The sequence below is a fragment of the Hyperoodon ampullatus genome (genome assembly GCF_949752795.1).
Source record: "Hyperoodon ampullatus genome assembly, chromosome: 11".
NCBI classification, from domain to species: Eukaryota; Metazoa; Chordata; class Mammalia; order Artiodactyla; family Ziphiidae; genus Hyperoodon; species Hyperoodon ampullatus.
In genome coordinates, this window is record NC_136924.1 from 88,367,143 (window position 1) to 88,383,940 (window position 16,798).

General features: G+C 32.8%; 1 protein-coding gene across 6 annotated transcripts in view; it reads right to left on the bottom strand.

Annotated features, from left to right (window-relative positions):
• The window catches only part of PIK3C2G (phosphatidylinositol-4-phosphate 3-kinase catalytic subunit type 2 gamma), a gene marked incomplete at both ends in the record, with an annotated part of 352,092 nt that overhangs the window by 235,486 nt on the left and 99,808 nt on the right, over positions 1 to 16,798 (bottom strand). For all 6 annotated transcript variants that reach the window (XM_079715212.1, XM_079715210.1, XM_079715209.1 and 3 more), the window contains one exon: positions 10,953 to 11,141. In XM_079715212.1, coding sequence (XP_079571338.1) covers positions 10,953 to 11,141 — 189 coding nt within the window. The remainder of the gene's footprint in view (positions 1 to 10,952; positions 11,142 to 16,798) is intronic.

The following is a 16,798-nucleotide window of genomic DNA, read 5'->3' on the forward strand; positions in this document are numbered from 1 at the left end:
ATATTAGTTCTCTGACTGTGGTGTGATATTTACACACTGAAATGTCATATGTATCAGAAGAACTGCAACCTATTTTGAATTTTCCACAAGCCAGGTTACTTTCCAATGACCTGATTTGCTTGAAAAATAAGTATAATTTTTGCCGATAATAAACCAGAGCCACTCTCTAGTGACCCTGCTAACCTTGGGATTACTAATTACTATAGGTATGGACATAACACCTTGAGGCTGGAGAATAAATGAAAGTCTCGTTAGAAGATTCATCAGGCTTATGTCAATTAGGTCCTTGTTTATATTTATAAGAAACTTCCTTATAATCAATAATAAAATAGATAATTTAAAATGTAATAAATGGAGACCTGTTTTGAGGTATTAAAAGGATACAAGATCAGTAAAATTCCATTACTTGTTGGGGAGGAGATTATGTAAGGTGAAACAAATTTTCATTTATTATGAAATTTTTAAAAATTAGGCATAAGAAGAGTCCAGTGAAATAATCACTTATTTAATGTTATTCATAATTTTTAAAATGTCCATTTAAGTAAACTTATGCTATCTAATTTAGTTTCCCAAGCATCTCTGAAGAGAGGAGCAAAGAAACAATTATGGTCAAAAGCAAAAACATCAAGACTGGCTTACTATTCAGTTTTGTATGAGTTTCGTGAGCAGTGATTCTATATATTCAGGGTTTAGTTGCTTCCGAATTGAGCTAACAATTGCATCCCTGGGATTTCTAAAAGGACAAGATACCATAGCTAAGGTAAATATAACTGTGTATGGTAATTGTTAAGGAATTACCTTAAAATAGCTTACTGTCCAATGAGGACATTTGGACACAAAGAAAAAATACTCCTTGAAGACTGACTGTAAAAGTTGATAGAAAGAATCTAAGACGTGGCAAAAAAAACCTCAAAATGTGAAAAAAATTAAGTAAAATTAAAACAACTTCAAGGTAAACATTTTTCAAAGAAACTTCAGTGAAATATCAACTTTATATTTTGCCAACAATGTAGGGTAAACATAAAGTTTAAAGTCAAGCAGAGAAATAAGTTGGAATTGAATCTTTACATGGGCAGGAAAGGAAGACTATCAAGTATTTAGGTAATTTTTTTGCTCAAGGTAGAAGCAGAAACTGATCAGTGGTTAGAATTTGCTGTACAATAAAAGTTCTCCAATTTATTTTTTGGTATCCAGACACTTTTACACTCTTAAAAATTATGGAAGATTCCAAAGAGTTTTTGTTTATGTGAGTTATGTCTATCAACAATAACCAATTAGAAATAAAACCAGGACATTTAAGAAATATTTATCAGTTCATTTTATATGACATTAATAGACCCATTACCGGCTAGCATGAACACTGTTTCTATGAAATATGTCTATATTTTCAAAAAGAAAAAATTTAGTGAGAAGAATGATCTTGTTTAACATTTTTGTCTCTAATGTCTGGCTTAATGGAAGACAGCTGAATTCTCTATCTGCTTCAGCGTTAACTTTGTTGCAATATTGCATGTCATGTAGTCTATGGAAAATCCCACTCTACATTCATGAGTGAATGAGTGTGACAAAGAGAAATGACATCTTAGAATTATTATGGAAATAATTTCGATCTTGTGACATCGCTGTAAACATCCTTAGGACTATAGACATCACTTTGAAAACTTTGGATATACAACATAGTTTTGGCATGTGTTATTGTAGTGGGGCAAAGTCAAGGAACCAGCACTTGTGCCCTGTTTCTAAGACAGCAGCACATCAACCTATGTCTTCCCTGAATGAAAAATTAGCTTTGCAATCATCTGACTTGGGAATTGTCATTCCTCCTCTTTTCCCTCAAACATTTATAATTTCTCTCATCTCAGAGGGCTATAGGAATATCACAAAGGATTCAGACAAGCTTCAACAGGACCAGTGGAACTGTGAAGTGAAATTTCAACAGAAAAATACATCTTTCAACTTTTTCCATTTGACTTGTTATTTTTTCATTTCTACTTTTTTCTTATTTACTTTCTTTTTCTCTTTTGTTCTTTTCCTAGTTTGAAAAACGATATAGGGTCAATACCTTACTCAAAGAACTTTTAAAGTGATGGGTGAAAGCCAAATGCAATGTAACAAATGACCTTTAAAAAAAGCAGCTTGGAGTAAACTGAAAAGCAAAGAAATCTGAGGTCAAATTTAAGTGTAACAGAAATGTCAGACTTCTGAATACACACTAAGAATTCAGGCAGAATGCCATGAGGCTATTCACAGTTAAAAGCCCCAATGTCAGGTTAGAATTAGAAAACCATCAGAATTACAGAACTGTTTTTCCAACAGGTTTTGAGTCTGATGACACACTCAGCATCAACTTGGAAGAAAAATGTCAATATGAATATCTTTGCTATTTTTCAAAAAACAATCAGATGTGACAGAAGAAATTTTTTTCTGGGAAAAATGGTGAATAAGGCTTCTTTAAGATGATCATCAACTTCTATCTACTGAATAATTCATGTTCCTTCAAAGATTTTCACATGATTACAAAATATTAGAATTCAAGGAAACTTGGAGACCTGGTTCAACCTACTGATTGTACAGATGAAGAAACTGAAACTCAGAGAGTTTGAGCTGTTTTCCTAAGGTCATTCATGGTGACACTGCAACTAGACTCCAAATATCCAGAATACTAGGCCAGTTTTTCTAGCAAGGCCTTCTAATCTTTTGACTAGATATTATCATATATGCTTATATAATATGCACAAGACTAATTTGGGTTTATTTTTAATTTTATTTCATTCTAAATGGATCAAAGAGACATATAATAGTGAACAGTGTAATTTGTATGTTTGGATCGGGGCATTGGTCCAGTCATGAACCAAAAGGAATAAGAATGAATCATAGGCCCAAAGGGACACAGGAACTATACAGACATTTCCTGATGGATAGTCTATGGACTTATGCATGGATATTGGGAATTAACCATATAGTCATGGTATTAATTAAAATTATTATTTAAAATTAAAGAGTAGTTATTGATTTTGTTCCTCTTTATGATTGCATTTTGATTTTACTTATAGATAAGCTTAGAAAGGTCCTATCTTAAGCAAGTGGTGTATTGAAAGCACAATGGGGAGATTTTGTGTTTGGATGCATTAGACGTTACATGCAAAAGCAACATGAAGTTAAGAAAAAAAATAGGGATTTTGAATCTAAATATAAAGGTTCTTCTTATCTTATGCCCTCTCTCTCTAAACAAACTTATCTGCACCCTTGACTTAATTCACATTCTTCTCTGGATGATTTCCAGATCGGGGTCTCTAGCTTAGATATCTTTGTTGAACCACCACCAGTCATCACAAGCACACCTCAAAGCCAACATACGAAGCCTGAACTGCAGGGTTCTTTTTCTTCTATAATCTGTCACCCAGCATGCCCCATCTTAGGGAATGCTTCTATTATCCTCCTACTTACATAAGACAGAAACCTAAAAAGTAATCCTTGATACCCCTCTTTTTCACTACTCCTCCCCAATCAATCCTGTCAATTTTACTTCTAAATGTTCTGATTCTCTTCATTTTATTATGTCACCACCACCACCTTCTAAGGCCGACTTGTCATTCTCTGGCATCTGGACTACTTCTATAGCTTCCTATCTCATCTTCTCTCATCTACTCTTCCTTCCATCACCAAATTCATGCCTCACTCAGAAACCAGAGGAATCTTTGAAAGACGAAGGTCAATTCAAAATATTCTCTCACTGAAAATCATTTATGTCCTTCCTGTTGCTATCAGAATAAAGACCAAGTTGCTTAACATGGTCCTGTTTAGAAGACCTTAACATGATCTTCTAGTTCTAGAACATAGCTGTTAATCTTATATGACACACTCCTTCCCTGGATTCTAGGCACACTGGCTCTCTTCCCGTTTCTTAAACACAGTTTCCGCATTTCATAGATTCCCTCTTCCCAGGAAGCTCTTCTCTTACTCTCCTTTTTCACCAATTCATTCTCACTCATCTTTGATCTGAAATCAAACATAACTTCCTCAGGGAAGAATTTTCCCACTCTGGAGAAAAGATTTGGGTCCTTTATGTTATCATGGAACCATGTGCTTTTCACTCAGAGCTGTTATAACACCTGTTATTTTACATTTATAATTTGGTAGTGGCCTATTTCTCCCCACCTCCAGTAGACTGCAACTTCATAAAGGCAAGATATGTATCTTTTTGCTTAATATGCTTGCTTCAGGGCCAAGCATAAGTAGGCCATCAATAAGTACCTATTGAGTGAATGAATAGACAAATTGAGTTTCAATTTCTTCATCTGTAAAATGGGGATCAGTAAAATGGAATTTGTAGATGTTGGTAACAATATTAAAGAGATTGTTTTATAGGCTGAATCATATAACATATTGTAAAAGAGCTTAATAAGTAAGCTATAAGTCATTATTCCATTGTCAAATATTTATTAAGTTGCTAACTCTTTTAACATATACATTTTGACAAGTGAATTTAAGCTTACTGAAGCTTACTAGAAATGAAATTGTTCCCATGAATTTATTGATATTTACAATTTGGCACTGAAAAAAATCTGAAAACTCTAAACTCTCTTAAAAGTATAGTTATGATGAAGAGGATAATGACGATAAAAATGATTGGCAGCATTTGCTGAAAGCTCTCATAAGTACTTTATCCTGTAAGGTACATGATGCTTATTACTCCCAAAACTTGTCCAAGGTCATTCAAGTAATAAGTGGCAGAGATAGATATGTTTGATTTCAAAGCTTATATTATCAACCATGAAATATGGAAGCAACTCCAGAAACTCTTCAAAAGTACACAAAGGCAAGATACATATCTTTGGGTTTACGCACTTCTATGGTTTTCATTTTTAGTATATCACCTTGACTCTCCCTTCATGGAGAATACTGAAACTTTCACATTTTTCTCTTCCATATCCATAGTTATCTAAAATCATATTCATATTTTTCCTTCCCTCCCAACTGAGAGGAACAAGTTCCTCTCCTTGACAAAATTTCTATTTGCATTTTTGGTCCAGGTTGTTGGCTGTTGGTGCCATCTCATTTTGTCAGTTCACCCATCCCTGTTTTCTGATCTTCCCTTCATGCATCTTTCATCTCAGTTTTTAAACATGCTTGAAGGTCTTTTATTTCAACAAACATATGAACCCCAAACATCAAAATATTTTTCTTACCTCCTCCAACTTTAGTGATCTTCTTGCCTTTACTAACAATCCTATTCCAGGAGGCACAATTTATTTTTCTCCATTTCCTCTTCAAGGCCTTGAAGTATGGCATCCAACTTCACTACCCAAATCTGCTCTTTCTTCTATAATTCTTGTCTTGGTTAATGATGTAATCATTTATCATTTACCCAAATCAGAAAGCTCCAAGTCTTCCTTATTTCCTCTCTCTTTTTCACTTTCCTCTGAAATGTTTCTCAAATCTGTTCTGTAAATTTCTACTGATGCCTTGATCAGGCCCAGACCATTTTTCAAGTAGACTATTTCAATACTTGTATCTATCTAATATCCTTGCTCTTATTCTATTCTTTTTTCAGTCCACCCTTCAAAATAATTCACAGAATTATCCCTGTATAAAATAAATCTGATTGTATGACTCCCATTCTTAAAATTCCATGAGCTGCAGTAAAGTTAGTTCCTAGTAATTACCTGACTCATGAGGCCCCAAATGACCTAAACTGAACCACTCTTTTCAACCTTGTCTCCCAGTACAATTCCCTTCTAATATTATATTAAATTACTATTCTCTGAACCTCCATAACTGTGACCATGCTAGTCTTTCTTCCTGGAATGCCATTTTCTCTTTTCTCCATTCAGGAAATTCTTATGAATGTTTCAAGTCAGAATTTAATTCCTTTGTGAAGCTTTTCTTACTTTCCTTGAGAGAATCTGCCTCTCTCTTCCTTGGGGGCATACAGCACCTAATACTTTGATTATAGTATAGAGTATATTGTGTGATCTTCAGTTTGAGTCTTTCCCTCTAAACTGTTTAGAGACAGTCATTATGACCTAATTCGGCTTCTTTGATTCATTGCATGCCAACTTCCATGTACACATATTTTTGCTCAATAAATAAATAGAAAGGATACACCATCATCCATCACTTGATTACTTAGTCAGATGTGGAAGTTATAACTGTCTACCTTTTCCATATTCTATTCTGCCTGCTTACAATGCTAGTTAAGAATGGCTTTAGCATACATTAATTAATCTCTACAATAAAGAATATAGTGGTTTGGTGCCAACATTTTTGTGGAACATTTTTCCAAGGAAACTGATTTTGAAAGCTAAGGCACTGCCTATTAAGTATTGCTCTTTTTCCTGCAAAACAATAATTTCACATCATGTAGGATGGCAAGTTCTGGTACCTTGTCAAATTTTTATTTAAGCTTCTGATGTAATCCTCTGATGCCTATTTAGAGTTACTATTTTTAAATGAATACTTCCCTTGAACTGCCTTCTAATTCCTTGGGTAATTTCTGCTTATTATTAGCAGTTGAATAGTTGCACCTGTGCACCAGGGTTCAAGAAAACAGCAAGCATCTGCCAAGAATTACAGACCTTAGCCCTTGGTCTCTGGTATTCTGACAGTACTGCCTTCTCTAATGGAAGTATCAGTACCTGGTGAACACACTGCTAACACTCAGTCATGGAAATATTAACACCCTATGGCCCACACGAGCTAAATCAAATCTCAACATGTCTCTAGCTAAAAGTAAGCCACAAGGAGGTGGTGAACCTTCAAACAGGATTAAGTAATCAACAATAGTAAAAATTATCCAAGCTAGAAATGGAGCACACCAGTTCTCAGGAGGTTAAGCCATTGAAAAAATAAGACTATTCAAAGGAGAAAAAATACAGACCTCTGAAGAACTCACCCTGACAACTCACTTAACAAGCATAAACTGTTTATTCTCAGAGAGGTCAGCTTTTGAATTTAGAGAAGTTGAAAGGTTCATTTCTGGAAACAGCTTGTCCTCAAGTTTTTTAATAGTTCAGTTAAACTGACAGTGGGAGTCATAGGATAAGTACAATGGAAGTACTCTAACCTTTTCAGTGACCTGTTTTGATGCATGATAAGGAACTGTTCAATGTGCAAATAAATCCACTTTCTACTAAGTTCCCTGAATGACGCTTAATAAACAGCACTCTACTTTGAAACCAGTCCCTATAACCTCTAAAAATCTGGTTATTCAGAAAAAAAGCAATTACACAGTGAAGTAGAAACATCCAAGCATAAGACGGTAAGTACTGCTATTTACTATAATCAAACTATTTTAGGATAGTTTTATTTACATATTTAGTATGTAAACAAATAGTATGTATTTATGTAGGAAGGCTGTAAGTCATAGTGTTCAGATTGCAAGGTCCAAATCTCTGGATTTAACTCTAGCTCCTTAATTTACTAATGTCAGTTGGGCAACTTAACCCCAGTAAGCCTCAGTTTCCTCAATGGTAAAATTGGAATAATAATAGTATTTGCCTTAAGGTTATTGTAGATAATAAAACAAGGTAGTATTAAGGAGCACTAAGTAAAAATATGACCTTTATATTTAAAACATTAAGTGAATCAAATAGATGTTCAGCATCTCTTTAAGTAGAGAAGGCTCTTATAAACAGAATTATGCTTAGTTATCAGAAATCAGAATATTGAAGTCCATCTAGTGAATCCTCTTATTTTATAAGCAAGAAAACTAATCAGTATTACAGGCTTCATTCTGACAAAGATTTTTGTAAGATATATTACATGAACTTAACAAAAAATATTAGTTAACACATTTAAATGTCTTTAAAATAGACCAAGGTACATCTTAATAAAACAATAATAAGTTACCAAAAAAAAAAAAAACCCACCAGTTAATGCTTTAGAAACTTTAGAAAGTTGTCCCGTAAGAAAATTATGCTTTAGAGATATAGTCATAGTTTTTACCTTTACAATTACTCTTTAAATATTTTTAATAGTTCTATAGAGATATAAATACCACACAATTCACTCAGAGTGTACAATGTAATGATTTTTAGTATGTTTCTAGAGTTGTGGAACCATAACCACAAAAAGAAACCTCATATCCATTGGCACTCATTCCCTATTTTCCCTCTCCTCTAGCCCTAGGTGATCTCTAATCTACTTTCTGTCTCTATCCATTTGCCTATTCTGGGCATCTCATATATGGATCATACAATACGTGGTCTTTTGTGACTAGCTTCTTTTGCTTAGCATGTTTTCAAGGTTCATTCATGTTGTAACATATATTAATATTCGTTCTTTCTTATTATTGAATACTGCTACATTGCATGGATAGACCACATTTTATCTACCCATTCACTAGCTGATGGCCATTTGAGTTTTTCTACTTTTTGGCTATTATAAATAATGCTGGTCTGAACATTCATGTAGGAGTTTTTGAGTGAACCTACTTTTTATTTATCTTGAGTATTAGTCAGGAGTGGAATTGTTGGGTCATATGGTAACTTGATGTTTAATATTTAATGAACTGACAAATTGTTTTCCAAAGTGGCTGCCCCATTTTACATTCCCTTGAGCAATATATGAGATTTCCAATTTCTTCACATCCTTGCCAATGCTTATTGTCTTTTTGATTATAGCTATCCTAGTTAGTGTGAAGTGGTATCTCATTGTGGTTTTCATTTATATTTCCCTAGTGGTTAATGATGTTGAGCATCTTTTCATGTGCTTACTGGGCATTTGTATATTTTCTTTGGGGAAATGTTGGATCCTCTGACTAGTTATTTATTTAAAAAATATATTTATTTATTTGGCTGTGCCTGGTCTTAGTTGCAGCACATGGGATCTTCATTGCCGTGTGTGGGATCTTTGTTGCGGCACGCAGGATGTTTTAGTTATGGCATGCAAACTCTTAGTTGTGGCAGGTGGAATCTAGTTCCCTGACCAGGGATCGAACCCGGGCTCCCTGTATTGGAAGTGGGAGTCTTAGTCACTGGACCATCAGGGAAGTCCTCCTCTGACCATTTAAAAATTGGGTTATTTATTGTTTTGTTATTGAGTTGTAGGAGTATTTATATATTCTGAATACAATTCCCTTATGGTATATATGATTTGCTAAATCTTCTCTTACTCTGTGAATTGTTACCTTCACTTTGTTTTTTTAACCTTCACATTTTGAGCCAAATTTCTATGAGCTAATCAGTTCAGGAATGACAAAATAATAATTGTGCTAACATTCTAAGTCTTACTTGAGCCAAAAACAACTAGAATTTAGCAAAAAATTTTTGTATATATTGGCTATTCTTATCTATCTAAATCAGAAAAAGATGTTAGGAGTAAGGTGGAAATGAGAACTTATTTTTTTCCAGAAGGTTCTTGAAACACAAGTATGAACTGTAAATAATTCCAATGAAACCAATCAATTGTTCATTGATTTTCTTATCATAGCATTATTTCATTAATTCATTCACCTGTACAAGGAGATGTAGGAAATAAAGATAATCGATGATTCCCTCAAATAATATAATTTAAATATTAAAATAAAGTAGTATAAATAATCATAATGTATTTTTGAGAGTGACTGAGTCAATATTGAGTAATTACTATGTCCCAGGTATTATTAAGCCCTTGGGAAACAGAAACACTATGATGAACTGTTTTGCCTTAACTAGCTCTCAGTCCAATATGGGCAAATTACATGTTTCACATGTTGCATGTAAACACATTGCAATAAAATGTAATTCATAAAGAAACAAAGCACTGTACTAGGAAGATGTGATCAATTTTACTTGGCAAGATCAAGGAAGGATCCACCTAGAAGAAGCCTTATGAAAAGGGGAAAAGCTGCAAGCTCAACTAAAGGAAAAATTCTATATCTATCTATCTATCTATCTATCTATCTATCTATCTATCTATCATCTATCAAGGAAGAGTGGGCATCTGGGCATGCAGTAATTAATGGAAGACATCAGAAAACTGAATAAAATATTCAACGTGAGAGGCACAAAACATGTCGGATTTTAAGATAATTTGTAAATTTTGAGCTTGGAAGATTCAGAGGAACCTATTAACGCTTACAAATAATAGAAAAAGAAAGCACTTTCTCTTCCTTTCCCATGCTAGAAGTTTTATAAAAGACACAAATTTTAAAATAAACCTAAATAAATCCTTTGAAAAGTCCTTTGTGTCACTTTCTCTCCCTCCTTTCTCCTTCATCAGGATCTTGAGAGAGAATTTATAATAGAACTGGATGTCACAATTCTTCTCTGACTCTAGAGATTGCAGACTTTCTTCATGGCATCAGTGAGCTGATGCCATCAAGACAGACTTAAAATATCTCTTCTTGGCTTTGAATATGAAACAGAAGCCAAGGAAGAGCTGCTTCCCCAAACCAGAGCCAGACACCACACTTGTTCCCTCATGCTTCTCCTTAACTAGAAGATGACGTCATTGCCCCACCCAATCCCCTACCCCCATGCATTTTATTCTGAGGGAAGATCTGAAGAATATATAAGGGATAGCTTTTCCTTTTATTCTTGTCATCATCATTGGCTTATTAACTGAAAACCTACTGTAAGCAGGGTATTTTGCCAGGCTTTGCATGTTTCAGTAGTAAAAGATATTGTTTTAATTTTTAAGGACTCTTTTCTTTTGAGAAGGGGACAAGTAGAGAATTTTATTTTTCCCTATTCAATTTTTTTTTGTTGTTATTTCTGTAAGAGCAACTAGATTCTCCATTTAAGATACTATGGTCATTAATTATATTTCAAGTTTAGTACAGAAGACACAATTATAGTTTAGATTTGTTTAAAATTTATATGCATCGTTTACATTTATCTAAATTTAATATTCATAGCTACTGAAATTGGAAACAAATGGAATTGCTATTGAATTAATCATATAGTACTACAGCTTTTCTCTTCAAATTTTTCTCATTAGTAATGTCATGCCTGTCATGCAATTCTTACCTGGAAGTCAAAAGTCCAAGTGCCTCCAAAGGGTGAGAAAATTTCCATCTTCTCAAAATGGTATGCATTTCCGAAACAGTTGTTTCATCCCATCCAGGGGCACTACCCAGGACCAAAGGAAGGGAGCAATTTTCATTATTGCAGTAGAGGCGATAAAACCATAAGTATCTTCTCTTTTCCTCAGAGAGTCTGCAAAACCAGATTGGAAACTATAATTTACTGGAGTTTGCTACACTAATAAATGTTTGCTGTAAATACACAGTACAAAATGTTAGTCTAGTTCTTTGACTTTTATTTTAGTTTATTTTGGAAAACAAGTCCTTTATCTTTTGGGGACAGTTTGATAGGTTATTTTATCAGCTTATTTCCCACTAAATTTATTTTTTTATAGAAAAATAAAATGAAATAAACCAGTTCAGATAATTCACATTTATTTTTCCTCACTCTTATGCTTGCCACTTTTTAAAAAAAACGTCATTTTGGTTGGCAAAGTTTCTGTCTTCTTTAAGGCAGACAAGTTTATCTGAATCCTGCAACATGTACTACTTAGAACAAAGTTGCTTAACCATTCTTACATTCTTTATAAATTAACTTAGACCCAAGTGGGCCTGTGGAGAAATGGCATATTTTGAAGACCATATTCCTTCATTTCAAAGCAAGTTTCAATCAGAGTTCAGAAAACTTTTTGCTCTGAAGTTCAAAAACAAAGATCTCAATTTATCCCTGGATTCTGGCTTTAAATTCTCAGAGTTTGCTGGAAGTTTGAGGTTAAAATGCCAGTGAATAGGACTTCCTTAAGTGCTCAAGTGTTTCCCTCTGGAGACTGGTCCCAATAGAAGATTTAAGTCTAGGACAAGGGCCACTGATTCACTGACAGTTTACCATGTTTTGCTTACACTCCAGCAAAAGCATTCAAGACCATGGTTCAGCTGAAGGACAGCATTTCTCACATGACAATGACAGCTTTTCAACACTGTCTCCTCCAAACTGATACTCTGTTGCTCAGCTTAAATTAACTAAAACTCCCAAGCAGGATAATAAGAATTATTGAAAGATTTTAAATATCAATATTTCTCTACAATTTCTTCTGAAGCCATCTTCATCTGCAAAGTGAAAGAACTGGATTATAGAGGGTGATTTCTGAGGTACATTTAGGCTCCTTTTCTGTTTTGTCACTACCTTCCTCACCAGAAAGCCCTGGAAGAAAAAATTCCATAACCAAATTATTTCTATGGTATTAAAACAAGTTATTTTTTCCTAACTGAATTCATTTTTTCAATATTGAACAGTGATTTTTTTCTCTTTTACCTTCTTTTATTGAAGCATAATTTACATAAAAGAGAATGCATGGATTCAGTTAATTACATTTTACCAAATGCATATATCAAGTAAAAACTACACACTTTTCAAGATATAAAACAGTTTTTTTATGCCACCAAAGGCAAGCACTAGTATGATTTCTTTCACTTTAGACTAATATTACCTATTTTCAAACTTCATATAAATGGAATCATAGAGTAAATATTCTTTTAGTTATAGCTTCTTTCACTTAGTATAATGTTTTTAAATTACCCATATTGTTGAGTGTATCAGTAGATTATTCCTTTTAATTAATGAGCACTCTTCCTTTGTATGAATATATCACAATTTGCTTATCCTTTCTCATATTTGATGGACATCTGTGTTGTTTCCTGTTTTGGGATATTATGAATAAAGCTGCTGAGAACATTTGTGTGCATGTGTTCATATGGGTGTATTTTTCATTTCTCCTAGAAAGTACCAAGGAGGCGAATGACTTGGTTGTATGTCACATTTTGTTTAACTTTTGAAGAAACTGTCAAACTATTCTCTGAAGTGGTTGTAATATTTTACATGATCATGTGTAGGGTATGATAGAACCAACTGTACAGCATTCTTGCCCACACTTGATTTTTGCCCATTTAAAAATATTATCCAAGTCTTCAGAGTTTAAATTAAAAGCATACTGATCATTTGAAAAAAAATTATACATTTTAATGGGGGTATAATTGTATCTTTATCACTAATTTGGGGAGGACTAGAACTGTCATCTTAATAAAAGGGGTTATTTTAATCAATGACATGATATATCCTTCCATTTACTGAGATTTTCTTTAATTTCTCTTAGCAAAGTTTTGTACTTTTTAATGTAGAGATGTTGATATTATTAATAGAATTTTGAAAAATAAAATTTATTTTCTATTTTTTACTGGAATACAATTGCATTTTGCACATTAACCTGAAATGCTATGATCTTGCATAATCACTCATATGAAAATAGAGTCAGTTTTATTTCTTTCTTTCCAACTTCTATACATTTATCACTTATTTATCTCGCCATAGTGCACTGGCTAGGATTTCCAGTACAACACTGAAGAGGAATATTTAGACAAACATCTTTGCTTTGTTCCCAGTTTAGGGGGGAAGCACTCATTTTTGCACCACTTAATACAATGTTAACTCTAGATTTTTCCATAGATCTAGATACAACTCAGGAGTTGAAGTCTGAGGAAGTTCCATTCTACTCCTAGTTTTGTGAGTTTTTATCATAAATGGGTGTTGAATTTTGTCAAATGATTTTTTCCAAATATTTCAAGATGGTATGATTTTCCTTGTATATCTTTTTCCATTCTTTTAACTATAATCAAGCTGACTTCTTATTTTAAAATATATGCCTGTAAACAGCATAAAGTTGGATATTTCTTTTGTAATGTAGGCTAACAATTTCTGCCTTTTAATTGGGGTTTTTATTAATTTATATTTAACAGAATATTGACATGATTGGGTTTAAATCAAACATATTGTTATTAGTTTTTTTGTCCAAACTATTTCTCCTTTTTTCCTGTTTTTTGGATTTTTTTTAAATTTAATTTTTGTCATCTTTTTGACTTTTAAATGTACTTTTAAATTTGGGGTGTGTGGTTTCTTTCAAGATTATAATATTCTTTTACAGCATATCACTGTCAACCACAATTAATGTTACACTACCTTATGTATAAGAATCTTAGAACACTATGCTTTTATTTTTCTATTTCTCATTATTATTGTAGTTGTTACACATTTTACTTTCATATATTGCAAACCCAGCTGTATATTGTGAATATTTTTGTTTAAACAATCATTTTTTTAAATAAATTAATAAACGTGTAAAAATGTGTATTTTTATTATCTACCTATGTTCCCTTTGTGGTGCTTTTCATTTATTCTTGTAGATTTGAGTGTCCATCTACTTATCACTTGTTTTAGCATGAAATATTTTCTTTAAGATTTCTTATAGTACAGATGAGCTTATAACTAACTCAGCTGTGCTTAGTTGAAAACATTTTAATTTTGCCTTAATTTTTGAAATGTAATTTTACTGGTTATAGAATTTTAAGTTGATGTATTTTCTTTTCCCCTTTCAAAATGCAGGATAATGTTATAATGTCTTTTGGCTTCCATTGCTTCTAATGAGAAATCCTCAGTTAATGAGTAATCTGCTGAATTATAGTTGTTCCCATGGATGCAATTTGTTGATTTTCTCTGATGCATTAGAAAAAATTTAACTTTATCTTTAGTTTTCAGAAATTTGACTATAATGTATTTAGGTGGTGTGTGTGTGTGCACATGCACACACGCTTGGGATTTGCTAAGTTTCTTATATCTGTGGGTTGATTTGTTTTTTAATCAAACTTGTAAAATTTTGGCTATTATTTCTTTCAGTTTTTTTTTTTTTTTACTTCAATCCCTCTCTTCTCTCCTGTGTGTCCAATACACACATATTATATTACTTGATATTGCCCCACAGGTCACAAGGCTCTATCACTATTTTCAGGTTTTGTTCTTTCTGTACTTCAACATGGATAATTTCTATTGCCCATTCTTCAAGCTCACTGTTCTTTTTTTCTTCATGCAATCTATTAAGCTTTTCCAGTGATTTTTTAAAAATTTAGATATTGTGTTTTTCAGTTCCTAAATTTCCATTTTTCTACTGAGACTTCATTTTTTCACTCATACATATCTTTTTATTTAAATCCATAAAAGTCTTTATAATAGTTGTAAAATATTTGGGTCTGTTTCTGTTAACTGCTTTCCCCCATCTTGGGCTATGATTATATATTCCTGACTCTTCCTATGTCTAGCAATTATTGATTGTACACTAAACCTTTAAAATTCTGCATTTTGCTATCTTTTGAGTGTTGAATGTTTCAATTTTTTTAGTAGTCCGTTTAATTACTAGCAGATCAGCTTGATCCTTTTGAGGCTTGTTTTTACGATTTGTTAGGCTAGGCCAAGTATAGTCCTTAATCTCAGGTTAGAGCACACTTACTCCTAATATGCATCTTTTTGATTTCTTTGTTGAATGCTGGGGTGTGGTGATCTTTCTCTATTATTACTAGTCGGAATTTCTATGTCTCCCAGCACTGGGCAACCTCTAGAATCTACATTTATTTCACACCTGTACATCTTCCTTTTCTCTACTATTATGCTCTGTAAATTCCAGCTGCCTCAGCAACAATAAACTCTGATTTCTGCCTTTTTTTTTTTTTTTTTTAAATCTCAGCAAGACCTGCATGCTCTTCTTTAATTATATCTCCCAGATCTATGATACAGAAAATGCCTCTGGGCTGAAAGTCACTTTATTCATGGGTTCACCTCAAGGCCTGTCTGTTCAATTTCTGAGAGCAGTTGTTTCATATGTATTTTTCTTGTGTCATATTTCTTTAATTCAGGAGGATTAGTTTAGTAATAGGTAATCTTCATGGCTAGAAGTGGAAGCATAATTTCTTTCATACCAAATTATTTTATACCTTATGTTCCAGGATTTTCTTTATATTTGACATATTCTTTTAGCTGTCATCAGAAGGTGTTTTTCTTATTTTTACAAATATTATAGGTACATTTTCATTGAATTTCATTGAGTCTGAACTTTTTGACTGATTACATTTGACCAATTTGAAAGAAGGAATAATTAAGTCACCAACTAAATGATAAAATATGGTATTTTGAAAATGAATTTAATCTGTTTCTAACACAAGTTTTATCACATTGAAGGCTGGTTTCCATCTGTTTTCACAGTCCAGAATGAAATTATACTCTACTGAGCTTTGATAATTATATTTGAGTGGGTGAAACAGAGGAAAATGCTACTTATTTTATAGTATAAGTTATTCTCTTAAATAGAAACTGAAGTATAAAACCAGTTAGAAATCACTGGGGTTAATTTAAAAACACAAACCTTTAATATTTAAAGGCAGTTACTGTGCTTATTATTTGTTGGTTTTGATATTTTTTGTTTGAATATTTTAAAATTTCAAAGTATAGTACCTTTTTATATATTAAAAATCTCTCATTACAAATATATTAGCCTCTGATATGTGACACACTTGTTAAATGCAAGGTTTTATATTTTTGATTAAGGAGTATAAAAAGATGCTTCACCTAGTCTAGTATAAAAATGGATCATCAAGATATGTGTCTTGAGGAATAAGAGAGTCTTTCAACATTTTCAATCCTTAAGGTAATTTTTATACCAAATTCTATGCAAAGGAACTTTATTCATTATAACATTTATTTTACACATATTATTTATCAGGCACAGTGTAGAACACTGGAAATGTAGTGATAAACAAGATAGATAGGTTCCTTGTTCTCTCAGTTCTTACAAGCTAATAAGAAAAAAACACATTAATAAACAAGATGATAATAGATTCTGCTAAGTGTGATAACATAAAAGGTAATAAGATAGATTGTAAAGAGAGAAAAACACCATTAGGTAGGGTGATCAAAGAAGGGCTCTTTGAGAAGATCACAATTAAGTGAAGACCTACAGGGTGAGATGATTCAGT